General features: G+C 38.9%; 3 protein-coding genes across 3 annotated transcripts; all 3 read left to right on the forward strand.

Annotated features, from left to right (window-relative positions):
• The first annotated feature begins 252 nt into the window (after window positions 1-252).
• Window positions 253-5505, forward strand: LOC148412885 (actin, alpha cardiac muscle). Its single transcript, XM_088432954.1, has 9 exons — window positions 253-364; window positions 1889-2039; window positions 2134-2262; window positions 2438-2548; window positions 4143-4227; window positions 4493-4654; window positions 4734-4925; window positions 5008-5189; window positions 5271-5505. The coding sequence occupies exons 2-9, from the start codon at window positions 1911-1913 to the stop codon at window positions 5412-5414; spliced, it is 1134 nt and encodes a 377-aa protein (XP_088289080.1). The 5' UTR covers window positions 253-364; window positions 1889-1910; the 3' UTR covers window positions 5415-5505.
• A 1128-nt stretch (window positions 5506-6633) lies between these two features.
• On the forward strand, window positions 6634-9498 carry LOC148412886 (inactive Rho GTPase-activating protein 11B-like). Its single transcript, XM_088433783.1, has 7 exons — window positions 6634-7035; window positions 7507-7574; window positions 7651-7747; window positions 7836-8096; window positions 8174-8337; window positions 8425-8541; window positions 9253-9498. The coding sequence occupies exons 1-4, from the start codon at window positions 6913-6915 to the stop codon at window positions 7995-7997; spliced, it is 450 nt and encodes a 149-aa protein (XP_088289909.1). The 5' UTR covers window positions 6634-6912; the 3' UTR covers window positions 7998-8096; window positions 8174-8337; window positions 8425-8541; window positions 9253-9498.
• Window positions 9499-10937: 1439 nt separating this feature from the next.
• olfm4.2 (olfactomedin 4, tandem duplicate 2) lies at window positions 10938-13920 on the forward strand. The gene is made up of 5 exons (XM_088433944.1): window positions 10938-10994; window positions 11077-11244; window positions 11480-11692; window positions 12920-13061; window positions 13127-13920. The coding sequence occupies exons 1-5, from the start codon at window positions 10938-10940 to the stop codon at window positions 13918-13920; spliced, it is 1374 nt and encodes a 457-aa protein (XP_088290070.1).
• The last annotated feature ends 1617 nt before the right edge of the window (window positions 13921-15537 follow it).

Here is a 15537-nt window from a genome sequence, read left to right on the forward strand (position 1 = left end):
TTGAAATCCTGACAGTGGAGTCAGATGATACAATGAGCCTATATGTATATTGTATGTATGCATACGTTGTGATCAATCAATACAATCCCAGTCCTATCAAATTTCTCTTACTTCAGTGTTTTGGAGCGTATGCAGGGTCTATCAGTCATAACTGAACATAATTTTGCTTTGAAGCAGACATATCCCTATTTGCTAATCTCTTTAGTCTGGCTTGTCGATTTCTTTTCTAGCGGCACTTATTAGGACTTGTGTGAACTTTCGGACACGCCCCCTGGCCCCAGGCTGGGCCGGGGTCTTATTTAAGTGGCTCATCTCAGCCTCAGTCCTTGTCCCAGTGGAAGCATCCATCTACAAGTGCGCTTTGGTGAGTATGCCTCATGGACTTTTACAATAAGTCTTCTGTCTTTTGTGTTCACTCGTTGAACATTGCATGGCGGGGATTTGATTTGTTAAACATTTTATCGCTAAATTTATTGTGATGATCAAATTAAGTCTGTGGAAATTTCCTACAGATCCTCTGCAAACTGTATAGATAATACCGCATAATATCTTCATTACAAGGTGCCTAATTTCATAGCACGCTGTTAAAGAGTGCCCCCGTAAACGGGGTTAATGGGCAGCTGGGAAATGCAGTGATGTGGTAAAACAAAAGTGTCAGAGTGTGGCAACAGCTGGATGCCGGCAGACCTGAAAGAGCAGGACAGGATCCAAGTTTCACTTGTGTTACCCTGTTAACAACTATGAGGGGGCGGGCCTAAAATAGACCGCGGGACTCTCTCTCTCTCTCTGTTATGACCCTTTTTGGTGCTACCTCAGCAGCTTCTAGGAACAATCATGATGATATGGTATCAATCATTCTACAATAGAGATGGGTGAAGGTGTGGGCTCAAGGACTTGTCAAAACTCACAGATGGCTGAGGCCATAAGGCTCAATGTACATACAATAAGTCAACATCTTACCGATGACGTTTTACTGTTATTATAATTGTATTCATATTTGAGTTATGTGTCTGCTTGAAATGTTTCTCTGAATAGCATAAAAAACTAAACTTTGTGGAGAATCAGCAGCAGAAACAGACAGAGATTGGCAGTTAAATCAGTTTTACTTAAAAAGTAGCTCATTGGAAAAAAAAAATACACTTTGCAAATCAAATTCCAATCGCTGTAATAGTTGCACATCTTTTTACATTTAAATACATTATATTTATAATATTTCACCCACACCATAAAAGAAGAGTTCATAAGTCAGGAAAAAAACAACTAAGTGAATGTATCAAATTTAAATTACATACATTGCCCGGTTCAATTAAATCATTGCTTCTTAATTATATTTTGCAAAGGCCCCCTAGGAAAGAGAAAATGTTCCGTGCCCACCCATTTGCCATGCTGATCATAAATAAGAGTACTGTATTACCAATGAAAATTGTATAAGTTTACCTAAAACTGATTCCTTTTTAACACTGACACAATGAAAAAGCAATATAAAAAAAAGTTCAACAACTGTTAACTACTTTTTTTACAGCGTTTATACAGGTTACATGTTAGTCTATAATGAGAAAAAAAAACAGGCGCATCAAAGTGCCTCTTTTATTGCCGATATACTTAACATAGCAAAAACAAATCCTTTTCCCTGGGGTCCCTGAGATACACTGGATTAAATCGAGAAAACCATACTATCTTCACACCTGCTGTACATCAGGTCCAGATAAAACAATACCGGAATGTTCAAGAGCATGTTTAATTAGCACCCTAAATATAAACACCAATGTCAGCTCTTTTAAATCTCAGTCTTAAGTTCATAAAAGTCTTTGATATGCGAGCTATTATAATGTCACTTGATGCCATAAATCCAATGAGTGTCCATGTGTTTCTTCTCTAAACATCTCAGACCAGTCCAGTGAAGCCTAATCATGTGCGACGACGATGAGACTACCGCCCTTGTGTGTGACAACGGCTCGGGCTTGGTCAAGGCCGGATTTGCTGGAGATGATGCTCCCCGTGCTGTCTTCCCTTCCATTGTTGGAAGGCCCCGCCACCAGGTTTGCTTGACTTTACCTCTTTGTGTGTGTGTGTGTGTGTGTGTGTGTGTGTTAAAAGGATGTAAAACTGAACCAGAATTGATTCCTTCTACAGGGTGTGATGGTGGGTATGGGTCAGAAGGACAGCTATGTGGGTGATGAGGCCCAGAGCAAGAGAGGTATCTTAACCCTCAAGTACCCCATCGAGCACGGCATCATCACCAACTGGGATGATATGGAGAAGGTGTGTGTTGACATTGATGTTCATTAACGGCATTCGTGGCAGCTGACCTTCCAGATCGTGGGCCACTCACAGCTGACCACAATTGGCAAAGCTATTTTTAACACAAGCGCCTTCGAGGGCCAGCTTGCTGTTTTTGTTTCAGTCCTGAGAGCAGTTGTTGTCATTTGTCAATCAGATCTGGCACCACACCTTCTACAATGAGCTGCGTGTGGCCCCTGAGGAGCACCCCACCCTGCTCACCGAGGCCCCTCTGAACCCCAAGGCCAACAGGGAGAAGATGACACAGGTGAGAATGAAGACTTTGCCACTGGGTTTTCCAGGAATGCGCATGTGTGACTGCATAGGCGCAAATGGGAAAATGATTGACAGACTATGCTGTCACACCATCTGTTTATAGTTTGTGATTGGCTGGTTTGGTCACGCTGTGACAAATATAGAAATAATGATTAAAGAATAAACCAAAGGCATGAGAAGAGGCCTGAAAATGAGTTTTTCCCCCAAACGCACTTTTAACTCTTTCAGTGCCATGGACGAGAATTGTCATCTTTTAAAATCGTAATAACAATGATAAACAATAACATTCTCGTCAACTACGTTTTTTACGGAGGGTAGCTGGCACCCTTGACTTTTGCTTACCTAATATAAGCCAATTGAGTACTGTAGTGACAACTGTGACCATTGGATAGCTGTGTTTCCACACGTACAGCATAGCTATTACCTACATGCAATTCAAAGTAAGGAATGGAAGTCAATCTTTCATATGATAGCACCCATATTTACATGGACATAGCACACGACATTCTGTAAGCCTTGAAAGATGAATAAAAATAAATATATATACCTGTATATATGAATATACTGACCCTCTTGAGGGTTCCTTTTCCGATAATGTCAGGTAATATAGGTAATACAATTTTAATAATTGACAGTGTTTTGTTATTAGAGTTACAATGATTAATCAACACCTAATCGATTACCAAATAAATCGATAAATCTTCTCGATAGTGCAGTCTAAATAAAAACTAACTATTAGCGTCTGTAATTAACTGATCTAATTTTTTTACCTACATGTGTGTTATTGTGGCTGATCAAAAGATTAATATACTATGACAAGAAAAGTAGCTGCACTCAGTATTTTTTTTTTTTGACGGATGCAGCTGCAAACATATACTTTCTGCTGTATTTGAGAATTGTCCCAAGTGCTGGATGCAAACTTTATTTTTGACCATATGGAGCTGGACTGGTGCAAAGAATGCATATCACTCTACTTTGCCATTAGGGCATTTTTTTTCAAGTTAAATTTACGATTCATCAGATGGCCAGCCCACAACAGGAGCCTATCAGGTTATGCCAAATACAATTACAGCCAATCGGTGTCCACATCAGGGTGTGCTTGCTTTCCAATCCCCAACAACTCAAGCACAAGAACCCTGATGCATGAAATCAAATCTTATCAGCATATAGAATGCATAACAAAAAATAATGCTTTAACCATCACCGTCATTATTTGATCACAGCTAGCCTGTTAAAGTGACACCCCTAATTTTTGATAATTGATTAATGACTTAGAGGCCTAAAATTGTCCAAAATGTTCAGAGTTTCAGCTTCTTGATTGAAGTCTCAGATTCCTTTAGTTCTCTATGAAAGAAAACATTGTCATTGTGTGGAATTGGGGAAAAAAAAAAATCCACAACATCTGCTTTTACTTCAGAAAACAATGCTTCACATTTTTGCCGATTTTCTGTTATTCTAGACCAAACCAGCAACTAAGAACGATTCTCTTTTCTTATGGCATTGCGCTTAGGTCACACAGGTCTCTAGTACACTGTAAAGATCAAATGTGGCTAATGTCGACAACATTCTGCTGGCCTTGTTTGCAGATCATGTTTGAGACCTTCAACGTCCCTGCCATGTACGTGGCCATCCAGGCTGTTCTGTCCCTGTATGCCTCCGGCCGTACCACCGGTTAGTACAAGGCAATATTTCTCGTGCACTATTTAAGGCTTTTATTAGGCACAGTTAAACGATACGGCTCCGCTACTTAAAACGGTGCCACAAGCGAGAAATGTTCACACTTAGGGTGTCAAATGTGTAGATACTTCCATGACTATAAACAAGAGGTGTTAGTCCATTTGTGTGTGTCTTGTTATCAGGGGTATTAAATCATTTTAAGTGAGAAGACCATTACTTGGCACTCAGTAAAATTGTGTATCTTTTCTGCTTATCAAAGGTATCGTGCTGGACTCTGGAGATGGTGTGACCCACAATGTCCCCATCTACGAGGGTTATGCTCTGCCACACGCTATCATGCGTTTGGATCTGGCTGGTCGTGACCTGACAGACTACCTGATGAAGATCCTGACTGAGCGTGGCTACTCTTTTGTTACAACTGGTAAGCCCGCTTATCACAGTTAACGTTTTGAACCAGGCAACGGGCGCCGTTCCCTAACTTGAACCTCGGTGCGACTTAGCCGAGCGTGAGATCGTGCGTGACATCAAGGAGAAGTTGTGCTACGTGGCTCTTGACTTTGAGAATGAGATGGCCACCGCTGCCTCCTCCTCTTCCTTGGAAAAGAGCTACGAGCTGCCCGACGGACAAGTCATCACCATCGGTAACGAGCGCTTCCGTTGCCCCGAGACCCTGTTCCAGCCTTCTTTCATTGGTGAGCTCCATTTTGTTTGTATTTTATTGTTCGTGCTTAATTAATAACCAGTAACTAATATGTTGTGCTTGTTATCTGTCAGGTATGGAGTCCGCTGGTATCCATGAGACCGCCTACAACAGCATCATGAAATGTGACATTGACATCCGTAAGGACCTTTATGCCAACAATGTGCTGTCTGGTGGTACCACCATGTACCCTGGTATTGCTGACCGTATGCAAAAGGAGATTACGGCTCTGGCCCCAAGCACCATGAAGATTAAGGTAAAAAAAAAATGCAACTGTTTCTCATTTGTCTCGTAAATCTGCAATGTCACTAAATGTTATATTTGTCCATGACCATAGATCATCGCCCCACCAGAGAGGAAATATTCCGTCTGGATCGGTGGCTCCATCCTGGCTTCACTGTCCACCTTCCAGCAGATGTGGATCAGCAAGCAGGAATATGATGAGGCAGGCCCCTCCATTGTCCACAGGAAATGTTTCTAAATACACAACCAACCTCATTCTTCTTGGATTTGTCCGTTCTTGTCTCCTGTATATATGTGTTCTGTTGTAATAAAAGTAAGCCCTGGTGAGAGTAGACTCCCTATTTGTTGTCTTGCTTTCACTATTTTTGCAACATGAGCAGTGAGGATGTTTGCACTGCTCTGTCAAGTGAAGAAATGGTAAGTAGTGCACTTATATAGCTTTTATCCAACAGTAAAACAGCCAAGTTGATCAGTGAAACGAAGGTATTAACAATGATTTTCCTTTAAGGCACAGATGTAAATCTGTCATCATATTATAATGGTTCGCCATTGACACCAAGCATCACCTGTCAGTCACTGAAAATATTTGTTTCATCAATTCTTGATAGAGCAGTTTGTTTTTTTACTCCACAGCAGAACACTTTAGACTAATATATTTCATGTGCACAAATATTTATTTACAATTGAGCGAATTATTTCTTTGTTGTCTTTTGCCAAAATAGTTTAAGTAAGATTAGTTTTCAAATGGAGAGCCAAAGACAATGCTCTGTTTTAAGTAATGTAATCCAAAATGCTTTGCATCGATTAAGGACTATTTGGCTGGAGATAAAAATAAATAAATAAAATGAAATAAAAAACAGAGGATACATCACTGAAAAAGGTTGCGAACCACCGGCAGAAAAGCCAAAATAACGCACTACAGAATTTCGAACTCTTTGGTCAAGGAGTTGTATTGCTTTCTAGTGGTATTTTATGTTAAATGCATCCAGAAGAGCGCAAAAACTACTCCATAAAATACGGTGCTTCTTCATTAATTTTTTGCAAAAGACCAATTTGGAAAGACTCCCAACCCCCCCCCCCCCCCCCCCCCCCCCCCTTCACACACACACACACACACACACACACACACACACACACACACACACACACACATGCCGCGGTGAATGTGAATAAGAGCGAATGTACAGTTAAAACCCAAATCGTATCCTTTTTAACATTAACAAAAGAAACTTAACAAAAGAAACTTAGCAATACAGTATAAATGAACGTTCAACAAATGGTAACTTTTAAGCCGAAATATTAGTTATCCATCTCACCCCCCATTAACGGCCGTAACTTTGTCAACTGGCGAAAAAAAAAAGTGACGTCATCAATTTCCAACGCATTCGAGACCACTTCAAAGAGGTCAGCCAATCGCAAGCTCGCAACAGCGCGCTTGTCCAACCCCTTTCGTTGAGATGCGCATCAAAGAGCTCAGCTCACAAATCGGCCAAACCTCAACAAGTACGGACGCTTTTAGCAAGCAAGTTGATAAAAATCGACGTCTTTGTTGCCTTAAGTGCCTGAAGTGTGATTTTTTTTTGAGTGCGTGGCACTAAAAATATCTTTGTTGTTTTTCGTGCAAGTAGCTTTTTAGCTATCATTAGCTAACAGCAGCGTTGAACTAAGCTCATGGTTAATTGGATTTTTTTTTCTGAGCTTCTTTTTATTGTATAGTTTTTAAAGAAGAGGACAAAATGATAGTCCCAGAAAAAAACGAGAGTCGTCAGGTGGCTGTGCAGCATCTTCAATCTGTGTACGGCATTAAGATCAAGAACTGGAACATAAGGAATGGTTACAGAGCATTTGTAACGAATTCGGTAAGTTTGAATAAGCACACGCAAAATGTACCATTCTCATGGTTAAAACTTACTAATTCATAACTTATCCAATATTTTACTTCATTCGGAATCATGACCGCAACTTTCAACAACCGTTAACTGCCGGTACTTATTTACAGCGTTTTTTTTTTAAACAGAAAAACTAATAACGTAGTGCATCAAAGTGTCTGAAATAAAAAATAACGAAATGATGCCATTCCTAATTATATTACATATACAACTTGCTTGGAATCAATAAAGCCTTTTCCATTGGTCCACCCTACTATTTGATTAGGACTGGCTTAAACTAATGAAGGCACATATCGATATTATTGTAAAGTAAAGGTCTAGGCTCACATCCTCTTGAACATTTTTCATTTCTTTAATTGACCAAGTTTCTGAAATTAATATTATACAGATTCAATACTTTGATTTCTCATCTAGCTTTCTATTTGATGTTTTTGTTCTCAGACAAATGTGTTTGGAATGCCTTTGGAATGCTTACCATGTACCCAGGTGGAGTATTTGAGCGTCCCACGGTAAGAGAATGCGTTCGTCTGCAAGCGTCAAATTTTGGTCCAATTGCACGTCTTAAATCTATCCCATCTTTCCAAGCTTTCTGGTGGAAGCCTGTAAGAGTTTGCTGACGCATGTCGACATGGAGGGCCTGCTCCGAATTCCGGGCGATCATACTCATGTGAAAGAGCTACAGGTGAGTGACTGGTTGATTTTGCTCACACGAAGCAATTTTGACCCCTTCAACGGGCCTTCCGAAAATATTTTTGCTTGTATGTTTTCAGTCCAAAGTGGATTTAGGTGTGGCGTGTCTGTCTGGGGAACATCCCTGTGATGTGACCAGCCTGGTGAAGCAATTCTTCAGGATGCTGCCACAACCCGTGCTACCTCCTGAGCTTCAGAAAGCTTTGCTTGAGGCCCAGCAGCTTCCCACCCACCTACATTGAGCGCATCTCCGCCACCATGCTTCTGTCTTGCGTCCTGCCTGAGAGGAACCGCAGTGCCCTGCGTTATTTCTTTGATTTCCTCCTAAAAGTATCTCAAAGGTAGTAACATTTTTTTAATTGCCTGAAGTACATTATCTTTCAGTGCGCTAATCCTCGCCATTTGGATTTGATTTCAGGAGCCTACAGAATAGAATGAACAGCCATAACTTGGCAGTGGTCTTAGCTCCCACCCTCTTCCGGTATGAAGGCGGTACAGACAAGAGGGGCGACGATATAGTCAAACGCCTGCTGATGGAGAGGACCGCGATTCAGTGCTTCATTGAGAACGCCCCCAACTTTGGTAACACTTGCACATACCCCAAGCACTAGTCTTCTCAGGCCCAGTCCTGTTCAGCTCTAATTTCTTTGCTTTGTCTGCATGTCACAGGTCGCCTGCCGCTATTGCTAGTAGACAAGCTTTCCTCCATGAAGGATGTGGACAGTGAGCAAGCAGTGCCCAATAAGACTGAGAAATGTGACGCAATTGCCCAAAAAAGTTTTATAGGTAAGGGATTGATGTCTGAGATCATTAGTTTATCTTTGTGCCCTTATAAAAAACAAAACAAAAACAGAATTATTTCATTTTATAAATATGATATATACTGTATATAGGTATCAAGGGGTCTAAGAATACAGCATGCAAAAAAAGAGGTAGCCATACTAGCCACCCTTCTGGCTACCATATAGTAGGGCTACACAATTAATCGAATTTTAATCGCGATCACGATATTGGCTGCCACGATTATTTAAACTGATCCTCTGTGATAGTAACATTTAAAAAGCGAACACCAATTGTCAAATCAAGCACTTTGTCATCCTACCACTAGGGGGCAATGTTTCCCGCATATTTACTTAATTTACTTTAGTTTATTATTCATAAGTATCAAGCCTTGAAGCTTTGTTTATATACTGCTTGTTAAAAAAAAAGGGCAATAAATAGACGTTTGACCAAACATGATGAATTATCATGATTAATAATCGTGATTTCAATATCGACCAATATAATCGTGACCAATATAATCGTGATTATTGTTTTGGCCATAATCATGCAGCTCTAACATGTAGCGCCATCCCTGAACATAATGGCATCTTAATTGTCGAATATTTGCTTTAAGGTCAAACATAAACAAATGAGTTCACACATCATATGAATAACAAACAGATTTCATTCAATCTGGATTCTTGTTTACATTTTTGTTCTTTTACTTCTTTTCAGATAAGGTCAAAACTGCTGTGGCTTGGATGAAGGCTCAGCAGCGCCATTGCTACAAATACAGGCCAGAAATGCAGGCATGGATTGGTCTTCCAAAAGGACTTCCTCGGCTTCCGTTGCGCAATTCCCAGAAGTGCGCAACTCAACTGTCTAATTCACCGAAGGACAGTGGGATAATACTTTTGAAATATGTAACAAGTGATGAAACAAAAAGTTGATTCTTCTCCTTTCTGACATTGCGATGGACTTGCATTGATTTTTGTCCTTTATGTAATTAAAACAATTGTTGTACAGTTTATGTCATTAAATCAAATGTCTAATAAGCTATATGCAACATGCATCCATTTTTCTTTTCCTGTATCAGCGTGATTATGATTATGTGGGAAAAGTGTAAAAGTTTCATTAGCAACTTATTCTTGAATGATCAAATACAGCAGCTACAAACACTTACAGTATGACACATACAATTAGTCACACAAGTGTTTTATTGACAAAACTAAAGGTTGAAGAAGATTATTTGTGAGATGCCATTTCAGGGGGGCAGTACTTTAGTCAGCTCCATTGGGCTTTTGGGTTACAGGGAACCTCTAATCCCTCCATAATTAAGTTCCTTTCATATTAAATAAAACACCAGGAAAAGAAAGAAGATTACATTCTGTATTTATTTAGTATAGTATGATTTGAAAACAAATGTCACAACTTTTAAATGATCTAAAATGTATTACTACTTGAATTATCGTTTCGATTTCAAGCTACCACTGTATGCTGTGCCGGAGGACCAATTCAAATACTGCCGCTAGAGGGCAGAAGACTAATTTAGTAACCACTTCTCACAGATGGCGCTGTATAGTATACAGTGTATACACAATTATTTTAAATGCAAGTTGTAGTTTCTTGAAAGTGGGTGCTTCACGGCTTCTAGTTCCACACTCAGCAGTTAAATTTGGAATAGATTATTATTTGTTTCATCACTCCTGCTTTTTGTCATCCTTTTGGGTGTTTCGTGAGATTTTCAGAATGTAATATGTTTGGCTCAATAATGGTTGCGACTTGCGAGGCCCTGTTCTAAACTCAAATTAATAATCATTAACAGAAACAGTTAAGATTTATTTCAATTTTAATTTTATAAAAAGTATCCTCAATTTAAAGAAAATAAAACGCCAACATAGATTTAAGTAACATTTCACAAAACACTGGGTGAAATCGTTTTTAATTCAAAGGTTTTAAATAAGTGCTCCTAATGTTAAATTTGCTTACTATTTCATCTTAATTGAAATGACTTTAAATGACCCTATGTTAACATTAGCGACTATATTTGCATTTTCTATTCAAATGTCAGCATCCTTGGAAGAAAACACAAAGGAAGAGATTAATTATTAAACGTGTAAAGTGACTCCAATAAAAGTAACATTCCGGCTGTTAAGTATGCACTAAATTAAGCAAACAAACCTCAAACGTGCATGGAGATGTCATTCCCACAGGTGCCGATTTTCTCATCCGCCCTCTGCCAACATTCAAACTAACATGTCAAACTGTCCTCTATGAGAAATAACATCTGCGCTTATGTTTCTCAGAGCTCAATAAATTTGGGAATGCACAATATGCGTGTGATCAGAAGATAAGACCTCTTGTTAAAAGAGCTTTCAGCGAGCTTTCAATGAGACACCCCGGAGTTGAAGTGTGACAAGATGCTGTCCACTCTTTTCCTGCTACTTTCGGTCATCAGTCTAACTCTAGCCTGGATTGTAAGTGATGCCGACTAAAACTTTTAACTATTGTCATCGCTGTTTGTGAATACTGAAAAAAAAAAATTCCCCTATTTCTCAGCCAGTGGAGGACTGGGGGTCTGGTAATGTGACATCATCTGTGGGGAATTTGGGCGAGTGTGTTTGTCATGTGTACCTGCCTGACACATCCTTCCCTGCTGATCGGCTGCAGCACATGCAGGAAGTTAGCAAGGAGCTCATCCAGGAAGTGCAAATTCAAATGAACAAGGTATGATGAGTATCTGTTTTATTTATATATACATATAAATTTACACCACAATGTGCTTGTCTTTCTGAGACAAGTAACTCAAGGTAAACTTTGCTTGTAATTGCATCACCGTTTTACTGCTTTTAAGGTAATATTAGAAAAAAAAAAAGATTATAACTACTGGTATCACCACTGGCATTTTTAGCAGAGTTCATCTCATTGATGTGTGTACTTGCTTTCCTTCCTGATGGTGTAGATAACGACCTATGAGGAGAAGTTGGGGTCCTACTTGGAAGAACTGAAAGCACTGCTGGACAGAGTCGCCATCTTGGGCTCAAGTGCTGACGACTACATCAAACTAGACTTTGAGCTGCTCAGGATTGAGCTGAGGGAGTTTGAATCGTTGGTGTCTCAGCTCAAAGACGCCATCAATTCTTCATCACCCATGTTTGACTCTCTCTATACCGAGGTAATTTTTTTGTCAACTCTTTTTAAAGCCATTGATAATACTTCTTTTTGAAGAAATACAGTAAATAACAAATAAAATACAAATATGAGTCACATGAGTAACATTTTGGCACTTAAAAACGTCCACACAATGTGTGCACTGTAATGTTAAACTGCACAAGTGGACTTGACCAAAAACGGTAGAATTTATTTCGGATTCACTTACAGTTTATCACTAATTTTTGGCTGTTGTTCATTCATTGTAAAATAAAAAAGGTTTACAAGTACCATTTTTATTATATTTAGTTGGGTTGAAAATAACGGTCTAAATAAAGGTCTAAAAACATTTGTGTTTAAAATATAACTCAATCATGAGTCAAAAAAGGACTGACCCAATATTTGCGTCAATTCCACTTAAAACCTTTTGGGTTGTTTAATGTAAAACAACAACATTTTTGAGGTTCAGTTGTACATAATGACCCATTTTTGGGGTTGTTTTATGCAGACCAACTTACATTTTGTTTTTTTTTCCCCTTTTGTAACCATTACACTTTGAAAACAAAGGTTAATAATAACTTACAGATCAAAAAACCTAAAAAAACAAACAAAAAAACCCTCTAAATGTCTTGTCAAATGAACATGAATTATGGATTGTCCTTCTTTTTACTCATATACTGTACCCTGAAACAGGTGGGTTAAAAATAATATGTCCTAAAAAAGCACCGACCCAATATTTGGCATAAATTGATTCAACTTTCTGAGTTGTTTTACATTAAATACAATTCACACAATTTTTGAACTTAGTGTGTACAAGATGACCCATTTTGCTTTTTACAAAAGTATTAAACAAAAATTGGGTCAAAATAACTCTAATATTGGGCTGGTCCTTTTTAGCTTTTTTTCAAACAAACAGTTTCTACTGTGTAGCTACTAAAAATTGATTGATTTTGCCCTTAAGCCCTGTGTCAATATCTACCCAATTTGGACTATTGATCTTGATACATCAAAGAAAAACCATTAAAAGAAGGCTAAAAATTACCATAATGGTCAAAACAGGTAGAGGCACCATGCATTCATTTCTAAATGGCATTTCTAAAAGTCGGATTTTTTTTTAAAAATTGATTTTTTTTCATTGCAAATTCTATGCTAGGGACCTGTAAGACCATGGACATCCAGGGGTTTAACATGAAGTTACAATCTTTTCCTTTGGCTACTGCAATATTCCCGTTCACCAAATTTTTCATCACAGATCCACAACATGACTCTCATTGTGAACCAACTGGAGACGTACGACAAGAGCAACCTGGAAGTGATCCGCATCGAGTTTGCCAAACTGCAGAGCAAGTTGGAAGAGTGCCAGAGGGACCAAGAGTTCTCCAAGCCAGATATTGGTCAGTCGTGCATCAGAAGATTAAAAAAAAAAATCTGACCTGCTAACGACATTTTCTTTTTCCAGGCAACTGCAATCACACAGGAATCGTCAGACTCAGCAAACCCATCGTTGGCACACTGAACTCTCATTTGCAGACAGGTTATATTTACGGTGGCTGGGGGAAGGACTCCAACCCCATTAAAGGTTCTGAGTCCAAATACTTCTACAGTGGGTACAGCAGTACCGTGACAAGTCGATTCTATTTTTACCCAGACTATAAACACCTGCTTCTGATGTCAACATCTGGGTACATTGACTTTCCAACCGCTTACAGAGGCTACGGTAACAATTTTATAGTTCACGGTAATAGCATTTATTATCAGAGATATTCGCCTTTTGGCATGGGCAAGTACAATCTCACCAGCGGCGAGTATGATTCAAGAGTGATCCCAGGTGCCAGTAGCTCCTTCTCATACAGTTACCTGGATGGTCAGAACATGGACTTTGCAGCAGATGAAAAAGGATTGTGGGTAATGTATGCCTCTGAGGAGAGCAAAGGAAAAATAGTCATAGCCAAAGTCAACGAGAAAGGCTTCGGCATTGAGAAGGTGTTTAACACGGCCGCGTACAAAAAGATGACGGGCAACGCCTTCATGGCCTGCGGCGTCATGTACGCCACCAGGGCTGTGGACCTCAACACCGAGGAGATCTACTACGCCTTCGACACCAACAACGGCGAGGAGAAACACCTCAGCGTTCGCTTTCCCAAGTTCCAGGAGAAATACTCCAACTTGGACTACAACCCCACCGATCAGCTCCTCTACATGTACAACAATGGCTACTACGTGTCCTACTACGTCAAGTTTGACATGGCCTAACGTCCTTCTTTGGGATCGGCTGAAATAAGATACAGGCTGTTGATCTTCGTTTGCTTTTTGGCTCAATGCACTCTTTCACTTTTAATATCTTCTCCCAAATAAAAATCTATTTGAAGCATTCAAACAATGTGAGGCGATTTCATCCATTAGATTCTATGAATCATAAAATGGATGTCAAATCAACAAAATGTTCGATGCCGCCCCACTCACACACATATACTGAACATAACATTTTGATGAATATTGGATTTATGGATTATGAATTAAGTAGCAAAATACTATCTATCACTCTCTCTCTATGTCTATCTATCTATCTATCTATCTATCTATCTATCTATCTATCTATCTATCTATCTATCTATCTATCTATCTATCTATCTATCTATCTATCTATCTATCTATCTATCTATCTATCTATCTTTCTTGGGGGACAGCCATTTTAGCACTTGCTGAATGACATCAAAGTTGCTCAGTTCTAACCGCCAATCATAGCCAACCCGATTTCTGAATTTGGTGATGTGACTGTTGACAAGCTGAACCTTGGTTTTATTGTTACTCGCACCATGAGCAAATGTGATTTTCAGTGTCAGAGATGATTTTCAGAGTCATTTTCATTTGATGAGACTGATAAAAACAGGTAAATTTAGTTTCCGATGTTCCACAAATGCACATTAATGACAATACATTTTAGTCTAGTGGGGCTGGGTAGAACCTAAAGAAATATTTTGACTTGACTTTGACTTTATTGAACAAATGCCAAGACAATGTGGACGTACTGCCCTTGTCCATCTGTTTTGCACTCATTTTCAAAATGACCTAAAGATGTGGCATGTTTTGTTTTGTACAAAATAACTCCAAAACATGTTTATTGGTTTAACCACAAAGGTTGTGTGAAATGAATAACCCATAAAACAATCTATAAGGTCCAGTGGCTTAGTGGGTTATTACAGTAATTTCACCTAATTTTAAAGTTTATATAAAAAACCTTTGGCTTTATCATTTTACCCCAAAAGTTGTGTGGAATAGACAACTCTTCAAATAACCCATGTATTTGGATTGTTTTATTTTACACAACTCCATTTTTGTACTATTGGAAACAAAGTAACCAAAATAGTCTGAATGCTTTGTCCCAAATTATTTGTAGTTATTAGTTTAAGTCAAAAAGTCAGGTCCCACAAAACAACGCAATTTTGGTGGTTATTTGTTTCAAAACAAGCCAAACATTTAGGTTGTTTTCTCTCTAATAACCCATATAGTTTTGTTGTTTTATAGTTTTTTTTTTTCTTTTAAATTCATTTGACCTGATTTTTTCAATTTAAATGACCAACCCAAAAATAGTTCCCATCTTCGTTTGAGTCTTTCTTGGTTCATTGCTTCTTTTGTGCCTTTTGTCAGGTTCCGTTTGTGAGTTTCTTTCTGTTCTTGTCATTTCCACTGTTGGGACTCCAGTTACTTTATTATTTTTGCTTCAATCTGCCAGGGGTCACCATCGCGGTGCCCATGGGCACCAGGTCGGCTCCAAGAATCGCACGATGGCTACATCAGACAATTCTAAAAATAGCTTCCAAGTGATAAAACATTGTGATGTGATTTTATAGGAATTTTACAAACTAATAT

Source organism: Hippichthys cyanospilos, chromosome 14 (genome assembly GCF_059441005.1).
Source record: "Hippichthys cyanospilos isolate Australia breed blue-spotted pipefish chromosome 14, RoL_Hcya_1.0, whole genome shotgun sequence".
Classification (NCBI taxonomy): Eukaryota; Metazoa; Chordata; class Actinopteri; order Syngnathiformes; family Syngnathidae; genus Hippichthys; species Hippichthys cyanospilos.